General features: G+C 50.1%; 1 protein-coding gene across 1 annotated transcript in view; it reads left to right on the top strand.

Annotated features, from left to right (window-relative positions):
- Positions 1-598: 598 nt before the first annotated feature.
- The window catches only part of Ssh1 (slingshot protein phosphatase 1), a 50,092-nt gene continuing 35,599 nt past the window's right edge, over positions 599-15,091 (top strand). The window contains exons 1-2 of the mRNA XM_042673423.1: positions 599-736; positions 5,494-5,534. Of these exons, the coding sequence (XP_042529357.1) occupies positions 668-736; positions 5,494-5,534 (110 nt within the window). The 5' untranslated portion in view covers positions 599-667. The remainder of the gene's footprint in view (positions 737-5,493; positions 5,535-15,091) is intronic.

Here is a 15,091-nt window from a genome sequence, read left to right as displayed (position 1 = left end):
AAATGGTTCATAAATGAATGAGTAAACGAACTGAATTTCTGCAAAGTCTAGCAAGAGGAATTCTTTTATTTCTGAGTCATTGCACGCATCATCCCCCGAAGAGTCTGGACCACTTAGTCCACAGGCCTCAGTTGTCCCACCCTGGTCAGCTCCGCAGGCCGACTTCCGGAGGCGGTCCTCATCGTGGCCACGCCCCCGCCCGGATACCCAAGGCCAATTGAGGCAAGCGAGAGCCGGCCCGCAGCTTCCTCTTCGCGTGCGCAGTGCTCCGCCCCGCCCCTTCGGCCCCGCCCCTCCTTCCCTTCCCTCCTCTGCCTATTCCGTCCCGCCCTCTCCTCTCTGCCCCGCCCCTCGCCGTCCGCTCGGCTCCGCCCCGCCAGCTCAACCCCTCCTCCAACCCGCCCTCGAGGACACGCCCCCTTCCGCTCCCCCTACCCCCTCCGGCTCAGCGGGGGGGGGGGGCGCGCGCCGGCGCGGGAGGCGGCGGGGCGGGGGCGACGGACGCTGAGGGCGAGGGGCGGGCCCGGCCCGGCTCGGCCCGGCCGCCCGCCCGCCCGCCCGCCCGCCCGCCCGCGCGCGGCTCCTGGAGGCCCCGGGCTCGGCCCGGCGGCGTCGGCGGCGTCTCTAGTTGCAGGCCTCGGCGGCGCCCGCGCCCCACGCGGCAGCCATGGCCCTGGTGACCCTGCAGCGCTCGCCCACGCCCAGCGCCGCCTCCTCCTCGGCCAGCAACAGCGAGGTGAGCCGGGGCCGGCGCGGGGCCTGGGCCGCGCGTGCGGGGAGGGGACCCGGGACTCCGCTGGGTGGGACTGACGCGGACCCCCGGCGGGAGCGGCCTGCGGGGAAGCCGGGGCGTCGTGCCCACCGGGGCCCGACCCTGCCCGGCTGCCAGGCTGTCGCCCTGGCGGTGGCCCCGGGGGGGGTGGTGGCCGTGTCTCCTGGGTGGGTCCCTGTGTCCCTGCGTGACCATCACTGAGCATGCTCTGGGGCTCGGGGCTGGCTCTTGTGTCCGTGCGTGGTTGGGAATGGAGTTTTCCTTTTCCATCCTTCCGCCCTGTCTTCATCGGCGTGTTTTCTAGGCCTTTCTGGGGCTCGGGGGGGTTTCCAGACTGCTACGGGGCAGAGGGTGTATAGCTGCTCCGTGCCGGGGACCAGGCCCTGGTTTAGTGGGCTCTATGTTTTCTGGAATAATTGGGGCAAGTGCCTCCCCTATGAGTCTGCAGAATGAGGCTTTCTGCCCAAAGCCACGGCCCCATCCTTGGAGTTGGTCACAGCAGCAGCTGAAGGCTGGCCCACCTTCTCTTGGAGAGCCCTAAAGGCGAAAGTCCTAGCCGACTGAAGACGGCAGGGCAGCAGGAGCCCCTTAGCTCTGTGGAGAGAACAGAGCAGCAGCCCTGCAGGCCAGGGACGTAGCCAGCCAGCATCTGGGGTAGGCCAACTCTGGAGCTGCAGATCCACTGTCAACATGGGAAGGGTTGTGTGTGACCGTGTGAGACCTCTTCCCCCTTACAGCTCTTCAGCTTCTCTTTACTGGGACTGGCAAGAACTTTTGCAGAGTAGCTGTGAGGTAAAGCCTCCCCCTCCTGCCTACGGATTAGAGGCAAAAGAATATTGGTGGTCTCTTTCTGCAACCAAAAGTTAGGTTGTCCTGGTGACCCTGCCCTGCAGCGCTCTGTTCTCCTAATCACTCCTGTTACTGCCAGTCTGGAAGTTTTACAAAATACTTTCATGCACTTAATCTCACTTTTTTTTTTGTTTTGTTTTTGTTTGTTGGTCGTGGGGCCTGAACTCTGGGCCTGGGCGCTGTCCCTCAGCTCTTCAGCTCAAGGGTAGCTGCACTCTACCACTTGAGCCACAGCACCACTTCCGGCTTTTTCTGCTTATGTGGTGCTGAGGAATCAAACCCAGGGCTCATGCATGCAAGGCAAGTGCTCTACCACTGAGCCACTTTCCCAGACCCTAATCTCAGATTCTTTCACACACACACACACACACTACTGGGAGCTGGGGGAAAACACACACACACACACACACACACTACTGGGAGCTGGCGGAAAACACACACACACACTACTGGGAGCTGGCGGAAAACACACACACACTACTGGGAGCTGGGGGAAGCGACACACACACACACACACACACACACACACACACACACACACACACACACACACACACACACACACACACACACACACACACACACACACACACACACACACACACACACACACACACACACTCTACTGGGAGCTGGGGGAAGCGCCTGGCTGCCAGGAGCAGCAGAGCCTTTTTAGTCTGGATCTCTTGATTCCCAACTTCATGTCCCTTATGAAACTTAACACTTGATCTGCTCCTGTCTCAGACACATTTTTCAATTCCTCTTTTATCTTGCAGTGGAGATAGAATTCATGTACTGTCCACTCGCTGTTTCAAGCACACAAGTTGGTGGTTCTTTAGTATATTCACAGGATTGTTCAACCATCACCACTAATTTCAGAACCTTTTCCTCACCCCAGGAAGCAAACATAGCCATTAACTATTGCCCACTAATTCTTTCTCTCTCTCTTCCTCCCTCCCTCTCTCTCCCTCTCTTTCTCGCTCTCTCACTCTCTCTCTCAGGATTTGCCTGTTCTGACCATTTCATCTAAGAAGAATTGTGCATAATATGGCCTTTTATGTCTGGCTTCTTTCACTTAGCGTTATGGTTTAAAAATTCATCCACATTGTAGTATGTGCCAGTATTTAATTCCTTTTTGTGGCTGAATAATACTCTTTGGTTGTACTACATTTTGCTTCTATTAGACACATTTTAAATTATAAAACATGCATTATCAAGTGCCAGTGATATCAACAGACTGAAACGGCAGCCAGCTTTTCTGTTACTTCAGTACATTGGCACATGTCTGGCCCCATGAGGGAGCAGGGGCTGGGATGTACCTTGGAAGGCAAGAATCTTCCAGACTGTAGTCCATCTTTTCTCCAGTTGCCTTCCCCTTTGTCTGTGCCCCAGCTTGTCCAGACACCCACATTACCTCTTATGGGGTTCTTTGGCATCTGTAGCTTCTCAGGAATAACTGGCCGAACGTTGCCCTTCACCGGAGTACCTCAGAGGGTGACGGAGAGGTTTGTGCCCACAAATCACTGCATCACTCATCAAAATGCAACTCCTTCTGTGAGTCAGAAAAACTGCTTCCTGACACAGCCGGGCTGGCTGTGAGGCGTGGGAAAGGCAGGGAAATCACAGCCCTTTACCCTGAAGCAACTCCCCTCTTGGTTATTTTTTTTTTCTTCCTCATTCTTTAATTATCTCATGTATGTCATTTTCCTGTTAACCTAATCTCAACTCCTTTGTGAGAACAGGCAGCAAAGAGGCACAGATAAATGAGCGGTCTGCAGGAAGGGATGGCTCACATTGTTATTTTTGACCACTATTCAAAGTGACTAAATTTTTATGGGCAGATCTCCAGGCACTTGCAGGGAGGTTTCTAACACATGGGACCAGAACATTCTCCGTGATGGGGGCTGCCCTGTCCTGTGGAGTGTTTTAAAGCCTCTTGTCCTCTCCCCACTAGGTAGCAATAGCACCCTCCAAAATCCATGGCAGATATTGCCCAGTGTTCCTGGTGCAGGGGACTTGCTGTACGGTGCTGGCGTCCACCTTTGTTGTTACTATGGCTGTGTCGTTTGCCGCCCTGCAGGACGGATGACCCAGCTCTGTGGTCCGGAGTCCGCAGAGCCTTCCCCGGCTTTCCCACTGCCCCTCAGTGTAGGGTAGGACATGTCGGGGAAGGTGCCCTGGTGTGTGAGGCCATGTCATTCCATACAGACATGGTCATGCAGGGCCCGTGGTGGGCTCATTCTTGGTTGAGATGACCACCTCCCACCTTAAAGCGCTAGATTGTTGTTTTGCCCCTGACTTTGGCCTCCTTTCTGTCCCCAGTCAGCCTTGCATCCCTCCTGGCCAAGATGCTGTTCCAGGATTCTCATCCCATTCGGTGGGCACCTTCTGTGTAACATGCAGATGTGCCAAGGCCCTGTGATGCGGCGGCCCTGGAGATGTGAATTCTTCTACAAAAGTGAAATAAAGAAAAATTGTGATGGAGGCTGAAGTCAGAGTTAATTTTGGAGATCAACCTCTTGGCCTTTGGCTTTTAGAAATATCGAATATTCTTTTCTGTCAATTATATAAATAAACTAACAGTCTCCAATGATTCATATTAAATATTTAAGTTTTTCTGAGAACTAGCAAAAGCTTTTGAGCTCCACAGCCTGACCCCTGGCTGCCTTCTATGGTACAAGTCTTGCTGAAATAGACTGGTTTTGCTTGTTTTTATTTCTTGAGACAGGATCTTCTAGCTCAGGCTGGTCTTGAACTCCTGGACTCGAGGATCTTCCTGCTTCAGTCTTCTTAGTAGCTGTGAGGTGATAGGTATGGAGCCACCTTTGGGACAGAGTTTTGTTTACTTATTTGGAATTTTTAAATTTTTTTACATTTGTGGATTGAACTAAGGGCCTCACGCTTGCTAAGCACACGCACTATACTTGAGCCATACCACTAGTCCCTTTCTGCATTGGTTCTTTTCCTTTTTGTGTGCCAATACCAGGGCCTGAACTCAGGGTCTCATGTTCTTGCTCATAGTTAGTGCTCTACCTTGTGAACCTCTAATCTAGTGGTTTGTTGTTGTTGTTTTCTTTTGTTAATTGGAGATGGAGTCTCTCAGACTCCTACTCATGATCCTCCAGGTCTCAGACTCCTGAGTAGCTGAGATTTCAGGTGTGATTCACTGGCTGCATTCATTGGTTATGTCCAAAATAGGATCTTACTTTCTGCCCAGGCCAGCTTGGGTGTGCGTCCCTGTGTTGCTGGCGATGGTAGTAGTTTGCCATTGTGCCCATACATTGGTTGAGAGGCCTGGGCTGGCCTGGGCCCATGATTCTCCCACCCCCGTCTCCACCTCCCAGGAAGGTAGGCTGATCGGCATGAAACACTCACTATACCACTTTGGATTTTTTATTTTATTTTTTTGAGATAGGGTCAACTGTGTAGCCCAAGCTGGCTTTGGATTCAAATGGAGTTCCTTGTTTAGCTGTTGCCTGGCTTTTGACAGAAGGGATGCATTCTCTTAAGATCCTAGCCCCTTTCCTTAAAAGCAAAACAGGATAAGATCCAGAACAAATTTTGGGAAGTTGAAAGCTGAGGGCTAAAAGATGGTTGGGTAGCGACACCCGTTAGGAAATCCTGTGTTCACAAGGGTCGGTCCCCCGGATGGTGGCAAGAATGTGCGTAAACATTTAGAAATCTGGAAATTCCTCAAAGGAGCAGCAGAGCAGGTTGGGGAGGAAAGGGCAGGGCTGTTCAGAAGTAGCCAGGTTTCCTGGATGTCTTTTATCTACTCTCTGGACACCAGGGAAGAGAACGTGAGCTGCTGGCTGAGGCCGAGGCCACCCAAGAGTGCTGTCTGGTGTAACATTCTCTTTCTTTCCCTGTAGCTGGAGGCTGGCAGCGATGAAGAACGAAAGTTAAACCTCAGGTAAGCAGATTGTATTTGGGTTTCTTCAGTCTTTCTTCCAAGCATGGAAGGGTTACATTTGTTGCCTTTGGGAAGGAAAAACCCTCAGGAATGCACTGGGATTAAAAAAAAAAAATTTTTTTTTTTTTTAGTGCTTTAAAATTTTTACCTTAAAGCATAAAAGTCATGCTTACAAAACTGCATAACTACAGTGTTAAAAGCTGGGTGAAGGCACGCTTGGAATCATAGCGGTTTGGGAGACTGAGGATTGTGAATTCAAGAGCAGCTTGAGGCAAGACCCTGTCTCAAAATGAAATGAGATAAAAAAAAAATAATTGAACATATTTGTCCATAGACAGGTTTAATTGGACATATTTAACTGTAGATGGTAGGGGCGGGGAGATGGGTGATGCTAGGAATCAAACCCAGGGCCTTAAACCTGTTAAGTTGTATGACTAAGCTCCAACCCCCGCCTTTTAAACAGCTGTAATAACAGTATATCACATTTAGAAAGAAAGTGTTGCAGTTATTCTGCCATCTTAGCATGCTAAGCATCTTTGTGTATTTTCCTGTAGACTTTTCCTGTGTGGTTAAAAATATAGCCTCTATAGTATGCCCTTACTTTCCTATCCTGTTTGGGTTAGCTTTTCATTTTCCGGTTAAATATACCGCCAGTTTGAAATTGATCTTCAGCCTCTTAGTTAATCAGCTAATTCAAGGTGGGCTATTTGCATGAACTTGTGAGAAATCTTCAGCTATCTATGCTTATTTTTTAAAATCCCTAATAATGTATTCCTGTGTACTATATTCACAAGTAGATCCCAAAGACATTTGTTTTTTGTTTTTTTCTCTCGCCAGAAATGAGAGCCTTCCCTTTGTTCTGGTATTTGCCGGTTTACAGAAGAGCAGGCACTCACTTCATTATACAACATTCCTTTGTAGCGTGGAGGTCAGCGAACTTTAGAACATCAGCACCATAAACAAACCATCAAGGATTTCATTCCTTAAAAACAAATATCTGTTTCATCTTATGAGGAGGAAGAACATTAGTTGGGAGAGGAAAGAAGTATTCAGAAATTGGGGTCAGCCATTCATTGCTGGGAGCAGGATGTTTTCTTGGCCTAAACTCATGCAGAAGTGGGGGAAATATGCTCATCCCATCTTTGAAGTTTTCTAATGTTCAAGCAAAGGGAGGGAAGCTGATCTTGGTGATTGTGGCACCCCCTGTTTGTAAAGATTATGGGGCTAGGGAAATAGTAGCTTGCAAAAATCAGAGATGTCTCTTCGTAGCGGCTGGGTCTTGTTTAGAATGTTAGTTCGGCTCAGGGCAGAGGACAAATAGCTTCTTTCACCCCTAGGGTTTGGGGCTGGTCAGGGCCAAGGCCTGGGTTCCCAAGCTAGAAGCCAAAGCCTTTGAGCTCACAAGTAGGAGTGGTAATGGGTCTTACTGCTTCAGCATCTGGTGGAGGAAGAGGGGAAATGGAATCCAGACCGGAACTGGGAAAGGAGTTTGCTGACCCCTGGGACTGGCCCTCAGGGCCTCTGCAGCTGTGTGCCACCCCCTGCCCCCTCCCCTGCACCCTCACTGCCCTTTCCTGGGGTTAGAATTCCTTCTACCTTCCACCTACCCCTTTCCAGGCTCTGGTACCAGTTTAGCATTGAGCTTGCTCCCATGGACTGTCTTTGGGCAGTGAATTGGTCTGTTAATTACCCTTCCTGAGCTGACAGCCTATTGTTTGGAGGAGTGTACAGTTAAGAGCTATCCCAGTGTGTGGAGAAATGTGGATGTGGTCCGCTTTCGCTGGCAAAGACCCCTTTCCTGCCTGGAGGAACTCGATCCAAAGGATGGATTGGAACTCACCTCACCCCAGCTTTATGTGTTGTCCTGCTTTATCTTCAAAACAGCCCCAAAGGAAGGCATTTTTAACTGATTCCAGGTGGGGAGCAAGAAGGTTGCATGTGAGAAATAACCACATTCAGATTGACGCTCCCTCACCTCTAAACCCCAGGAAGACCATACGACCTTTCTGGAGACCAGGCCAGTTGTCCTGGTGAACCAGCTGTCCTGAACTTGCAGGGGAGGGTACTTGTCTCAGGACAGGCCGGTGGCTCAGTGACAGGCCCAGAACCTGGCTAACTCCAGGCAGCTGTCTCTTGGAGCCTCAGGTCACTCTGGGCTCACAGCAGGTCTTCAATGCCATTGGTGACACCTGGAGCTCTTGGGGACCAAGCCTCTCACCCAGGATGAGATGCTGGTTTCTGAGCTTATCCAAGTCCTGATTCAGTTGTCCTCACAGATCATCCCTCTTTTTTGTTTTTTGGGATTTTGGGTTTTTTTTGGGGGTGGTACTCTCAGCCTGTGTACTATCCGGAAGCTCCTTTTGCTCGAGGCTAGCACTCTACCACTTGAGCTACAGTACTGCCTCCAGCTTTTTCTTTGATTAACTAGAGATAAGAAGTTCGCTGACTTTCCTTCTCAGGCTGGCTTCAAACTGCCATCCTCGGATCTCAGCCTCCTGAGTAGCTAGGATGACAGCTGTGAGCCGCTGGCACCTGGCCTGATATTTATTTAGCCCGTCCTAGAGCTTGAACTCAGGCCTGAGCACTGTCCCTAGGCTTCTTTTTGCACTCTCACTTGAGCCACAGCGCCACTTCCGGCTTTTTCTGTGTATGTGGTACTAAGGAATCAAACCTAGGGCTTCATGCATGCTAGACGAGCACTCTACAACTAAGCCAGTTTTATTTTTGTGCCAGTCCTGGGGCTGAACTCAGGGCCTTAGCCCTGTCCCTGAGCTTCTTCTGCTCAAGGCTCTACCACTGAGCCACAGCATCGCTGCTAGCTGTTTTGGTAGTCTTAGGGATTTTTTTGCTGAGGCTGGTTCCAAACCCAATTCTCAGATCTCAGCCTCTTAAGTATCTAGGATTACTGGTGTGAGTCACTGACACCTGGCCTTTTTTAGGCAAAGAAAACCATTCTACTTTCTGTTCCTTTCCCAAACAGGAAGGTTCTGTGTCCTGGTTTAACCTTTGAACCTTATTTGCATTTTTAGGCCAAGTCTGTTGTAGAAAAACATTGTGGGGTCTGTGGTGGTTTGTGTTTTGGCAGAATTGAGGGAGAGATTCCTTTCTGCTTCATATTGATCTAGGAGGTACTGTTGTTGTTTCTTTTTTCCCTGAGACAGGTCTTACTGTATAGCTCAGCTTGAGCTTGTGAAATTCCTGCTTTACCATCCCAAGTTCTGGGATTATAGGTGTGAACTACCATGCCTGGCTGAATTATAGTTCCTAAAGAATGCTGATAGGGAGAAAAACTAGGGGAGCAGGGGCTTCCCTCTCCTTCACTCAGTCCATTATTTATTATGCCTAGTCCTCTGTATTCTTGCTCCCGCATCCCCAGGTTCCAACCACCCAGGCTGTTACAATGTTGCTGGCCAGCACATGTACAGTTTTTCCTAAACAATACAGGATAGCAACTGTTTACAAAGTGTTTACTAGTAGTTGGGTCTTAAGCAATCAAGGCATGATTTAAAGTACATGGGAGAGTATAAGCCGGTTCCATGTAAACAGGAAGCCATTTTATATGGGTGACTTGAGTACCTGCACAGTTTAGTATCTGTAGGGCATCCTTGAGTCCCTGGCCCATGGATGTGGGGATAGTTTAGTTCTTCAGTCGTCGAAGTCAGAGGGAGTCATCCATGCACAGCAATTCGTTGGATCCCTGGGTTGTGGTCCTCTTCTGTGTCCCCTTGGTGCCTCCTCCTGGCCTCATTCCCTTACCTCCCATTGCATCTCAGGTTCATCCATCAGCCTACCCTTCTCCCAGAGCGTGGCGCCGCAGGGCCCTTGGTGCTTCTCCCTCCTGGTCCCCCTTTCCTTCCCATCCTCTGGCATGTACTGTTTCTCCATTTGATTTTGGGACTACGCCCTGTCCCTCCCCACGCCCTGTCCCTAGTCTGTTTCTTTCCCACTGGCCTATTCAAGTGCCCGTCCAGCCACTGTCATCAGTGTGTTTCTTTGTGACAGAGGCTGTCATAACCACCCTGTGGCTGCTGTGTGTTTTGTCCTAGTCCTGACTGCAAGTGCTCTCTTCCCTGGCAGGCTTCATTCTCTGCCTGCCAACAGCACCTACACAATTGAAGAGGGGAACTTTGGGCCTTGCAGACATTGCAGGCCTGTGAAAATAGTAGGAGCTCCAAGTCAGGCAGGCACGCATGTAGCTTCTGGTTCCTATGCCCACATTCAAACTTCCATGCCTGTGTAAGTGCCCAGAGGCTCTGGGGCAGAGCTCTGTGTCGGTGTGGGTTCCTGGGGCTCCGTGGGGTAGCTAGCAGCTTGTCTGAAGCCCCTTGCACAGAATAGTGTGCTCATGGGCTTGGGGCTGTTTGGTATTGCTCAATGCAGTTTCGCCTCTTGGCAGTGCTGTGTCCTGGCCTTAGAGGGTCACTGTGGGTAAGCACCGTGCCTAGGAGCAGCCCTCCTGACTTCAGCTCTGTTTCTATAAGATGTAAACCAATGCACCCTGGAGGGATTTTGACAGTTTCTCTGAAGGCCTTCTAGAAAAGTCTCAGGAACTAACCATCTCTCACTCAGACATAGACAATTGGTGCCCAGTGGCAGAGCCCAGGTTTTCTCCTCGTTCCTTGCACACAGCTGCTGGGCCTGAGCTGGGCTCTTCTGGAAGGGGTGCTGTTCAGACTGTGGGAATCGGTGAGCAGATGGCACTGCTGGCACAGCTCCTGGCTCCCTTGCCATCCTGGGAGCTGGCTCAGGCTGGCATCAGATACAAGTGGTTGTGCGCCAGGCAGAGCACTGGGGAGAGGAGATGGTAGTGAGGTCCCCAGTGTGTGGATTGGGAGTGAGGGCTTCTTTCTTTAATCTGGTATTTCTTGTTTTGTTTTGGGAGAGGGAGTTGGCAGTACTGGGTATGGAACTCAGGACTTTAGGCTTGCTAGACAGGTATTTACCACTTGAGTCCCAACTTCAGCCCTTATAGCATTCATTACTTTTTTTTTTTTTGGTCGGTCATGGGGCTTGAACTCTGGGCCTGGGCGCTGTCCCTCAGCTCTTCAGCTCTACTACTTGAGCTACAGCGCCACTTCCGGTTTTCTGGTGGGTTTATTGGAGATAGGAGTCTCATGGTCTCTCCTGCCCGGGCTGGCTTTGAACCGCGTTCCTCAGATCTCAGCCTCCTGAGTAGCTAGGATTACAGGCGTGAGCCACCAGCGCCCGGCTGCGTTAATTACTTTTTAGATAGCATTTTATGCATATGCCTGGTCATATATCCGGATAGTAGTCCTATGTATGCTTCCTGTGTAGCTGGGATGACAGGTGCACACCACGGCACGCAGCTTTGTTCTCTGTTTTATTTGGTTTCAGTGGTAAACTGTAAAACTCCCTTCCACCTCTCTCTGCTGTCCTCAATACTCCTTCCCCTTCTGGTCTTGACCTGGGGTTCACGGGAACCCTGTTCTGCCTTCAGCTTCTGGAAATCTGGGTTTGTCTTCTCTCCCTTCCACAGGGCGGGGATGGGCAGAGTCAGCCTGTCCCTGCCCTGAGGGCCACACTTCCTCTTCTTCATTGAGCGCCTGTCTTGTGCCCCATCTACTCTCTAGGACTCCCCTCTTCTTGCCCAAGAGTGATTTCAGCCTGGCCTTCATAATCTCTGTTGATCTGCCTAGGAGAGTCCTGGGGAGAGGTTGCCCCTGCCACGTGTCCAGGTTCTGTGTTTGGCTTCCATGCTGCCTCTGGTCATGTGTGTCGGTTATTGTCAAATCACCCATTGCTGCAAAACAAGTGATTGCAAACTTTTTTTTTTTTTTTTTTGTCAGTCGTGGGGCTTGAACTCTGGGCCTGGGCGCTGTCCCTCAGCTCTTCAGCTCAAGGCGAGCGCTCTACCACTTGAGCTACAGCGCCACTTCCGGTTTTCTGGTGGTTTATTGGAGATAAGAGTCTCATGGTCTCTCCTGCCCGGGCTGGCTTTGAACCGCGATCCTCAGATCTCAGCCTCCTGAGTAGCTAGGATTACAGGCGTGAGCCACCAGCGCCCGGCGTGATTGCAAACTTTTAGCAGTTAAAAACAGTACACAGTTGTCAGTCTGGGAGTGTAGTTCAGTGGGAGAGCACTTACCTCCATGTGCAAGTCCCTGGGTTCCGTTCCTAACGCACACGCATGCACACACACGCAAGCACATGTGTGCGCACACACACAAGAACCAGTTCATGTTTGCCATCACGATGCAGAGTATAGGGTGTGAATGAGCTGTCAGCCCTTTCCAGCAGACCAAGGACTCTGGAGGGCAGGCCTTCCTAGCCTTTGGCTCACAATGCCCAGCGTGCACCGGCTGGCCCATGGAGTTCGTGTACATCGAGTTTTCCGTGTTGTCTTGCATGGAGCAGCCAAGAGTGGTCGTGGACCACATCCCATAAACAGGACGAAGAGTCCTCCCTGCCCTTTTCCTCTGCAGCTGGCGGCAGAAGCACTTTTGAGCAGCCTCGGTACCCTTCTACCCAATCTCTAAACCAAGGAGCCATTTATTATCAAATGTTTATTGAGCTCCTACTGTGTGCCAAGCTTTGTTCTGGCACGAGGGAATACAGCAGTGGCTGTGACAGACAAAACTCCTGCCCCAAGGCTGATGTTCTGTTGGCAGACGAGACTGGAAGTCACTGAGGAGGAAAGTAAAGCTGGGATGGAGGACGTGAACTGAGTGCTCAGCTACACCCTTAAGTGTGGGTCTCATTTCACCTATGCTAAGGTCCTGGCAGGAAGACACTGTGTTTTATTCTGCTCTGCCCAGCTGGGTGAATGAGAAGACAGACTCGTTTTATATGGCGGTACACAGCGGAGCACGGCAAAAACGCCAGCACCTCACCCCCTCCTCCCACAGAGCACTAGGTGGCAGCGTGGAGTTGTCTCGAAGACCATTCTGGCTGCAGACATCTGGTCCAGGCTGAGCTGTGTGCTTTCCTGAGAAGATAACTGGGGGCTGGGCCTGTAGGTCAGGCCCTGAGCTGGGCTCTGAATCTGTGAACACAGGTGTGTCCTTCCTCTCTCTGGACTCCCCTCTCAGGAGTTGCAGAGCTACACATGTGCCAGTCTGTGTGTAGTTTGTGCCAATCTGTCCTGTCCCTTCCCTTCCCCATGGCCTCTCACTCCCTTTGAATACTGAGCTACACAGACTGTTAAGCTTGTGGGCCTTTGAGCCTGGAGCTGTGGCTCGTGTCTGTACTTCTAGTTACTCAGGAGTTGAGATGTGGAGGATCAAAGTTTGAAGCCAGCCAGCCTTGTCAGAAAAATCCTGGAGACTTCATGTCCATTTAACCAGCAAAACGTTATAGTGGAGGCATGGTTCAAGGTAGAGTACTAGCCACGAGCAAAGGTTTGAAACTCATGGTTTGAAGTTCAGGCAATACCAGCACAACACAAAGAAATCTGGGCTATTGTAATATACTTGGGAGGTTCCTTTTAGTTCAACTTAGGTGTTATTCCCAAATAGGTTTTTTTATTTTGAAATCAGAATTTTCCTTCAATGTGTATCTATGTTTGTGTGTGTGTGTGTGTATAATTTTTCGTACCTGTAGCAGTTGTGAGTTGAAGACAGTGAGGTGAAGAGTTAATTTGGCCTTATCAGATCTTAATTAAACTTCTCATTACAGTTAAATAAAATTTGCCTAGCATTTGTTACTAGGCTCCATTAACCTTTTGAAATGCCAGTACTCGAGTTCAGAAGAGCACTCTGGTCTCATTCTCTTCATTCTGGAATGTGCCATACAGGAGCCAGGAGCACCGGAAGCCTGACGGTGGCTCTGGGGTATGGGGGTGAAGCTGCTGCTCTCTCCTTCACCCATGCAGTGAGGGGACTTGCTCAGGAGCCTCTGCCCACCGGGGAGAACACCTGGGCAGCCTTACCACTGAGACAGGAGGGTGGCAGAGAGGAGGGTCTCTTGTGAAGCAACCTGGTCATAAGGGTGTTTCTTACTTTGTTATTTGCTTTATTAACCCAGTCAGTGTGCATTTGGTGCTTATCTATGGCTTCTGTGCCAAATACTCGGAATTCCATGTTGAGTAAGAAGAGTCCTTCCCCCTTCTTCTTACCCGTAATGTGTGGGCCATGTCTACTGTGGCTCATTCCTGAAATGATTTGAAATAGCTTTAAATTCATAGAAAGCAATGGATTATTACATTAGTGAGAACATTGAGGCATGGTGAATGTAGAGAGAAATAAGATAAAGTTGGGTAAAATTTATACATGACATACATTGATAGTTACCAGAGTTTGACTGCAAGTCTGACTGAGCCTCTTAGTCATCAATGTAAGAGAGAAACAAGATCTATGGCTTGATTCATTGTGCCCTTAAAATATGAGCAAGTCAGAGAGCCAAGCATGGTAGTACACGCCTGTAGTCCCAACTACTTGGGAGTCTGTGTTAAGATCACTTGGAAAATTACTTGAATTCTTGAGTTTGAGACCAGCCTGGGATAACATTAGCCAGTTCAGTCTCAAAACAAGTAAGCAGTTCCTCTGAATAACTCTCCGAGAAATAATGTGTGATGCTTCACCAGGACGCACCATGGGACAAATGAGCAAGCAGGTTGTCTTGGATGTGGTCCTAAGGCCCACAGGGAAGGCCTGGTGCTGCATGTCCGTCTTGCCAGTTAACCTGGGTAATTGCGGGTGAGGTAAAAGCAGCACTCCGTGCCAAGGCTACCACTGCCCCAAACATGGGAGCAGGATGCTGAGTCACATCCTGCTGGGCTGAGCATCCTGGCTTCCCTGCTTCTCACAATGGGAGGCCCGGTCAGGCAGGGCGGCCCTTGTGATCCCGACATGCGGTCCCAGCAGGAGAATGCTAAAATTAGGTCTTCTGTATGGGAGAGCCCTGGGGTCTGTGCATGCAGATGAGAGGCCCTGGGAGAGCCGAGATTCCTGCTCTTCTCACCCTCTCTGTTCTGGGAAACACTAAGAGGGAAAAGGGCCTCAGGCCCGGGAAGGGCTCCATTAGTGAAGGTAAAGAGATGGAAAGGGGAGAGTCATGAAATATGCCAGTAAAAATGATCAGTATAGTGACGCATACCTGTATCCCAGCACTAGAGAGCTGTAGGAAGAGGGATCGCTAATTTGGGGCCAGCCTGGTCTACATGTTAAAACCCTGTCTTTAAAAAGCCACAAACCCAAATCACGGCAAAACAAAACGGTCAGCAAATGGGCTGAGTGTAGCTTCATGGTAGCATATTGGCCTAGCATGTCCCAGGCATGGATTTCATCCCCAGTTACACACACACACACACACACACACACACACACACACACACACACACACACACACACACACACATTACAAAAATCTGATTAACAGACTTTTAAAAGGAAACAAGTTTTAATTTCAAACTTACAGAGAAGTTGTTCCTACAGTGTCCTTCATTATAAAAGCAGCTAGCTCGGGAGGGCTCATTGCCTTTAGCTTTCTGATTTAGTCTGGCCTAGTCCTCCGACTTCCTCTGGCTTTTACAACCTGGGCACTGTGGTATCTGAGCACACATTTGGTAGTGTGTGGCATCTTGGTATGGTGTCTGCTGG

The sequence above is a fragment of the Dipodomys spectabilis genome, unplaced genomic scaffold (genome assembly GCF_019054845.1).
Source record: "Dipodomys spectabilis isolate Male_0828 unplaced genomic scaffold, ASM1905484v1 ptg000826l, whole genome shotgun sequence".
NCBI lineage: Eukaryota > Metazoa > Chordata > Mammalia > Rodentia > Heteromyidae > Dipodomys > Dipodomys spectabilis.
This window is presented reverse-complemented; position numbering and strand designations above follow the sequence as displayed.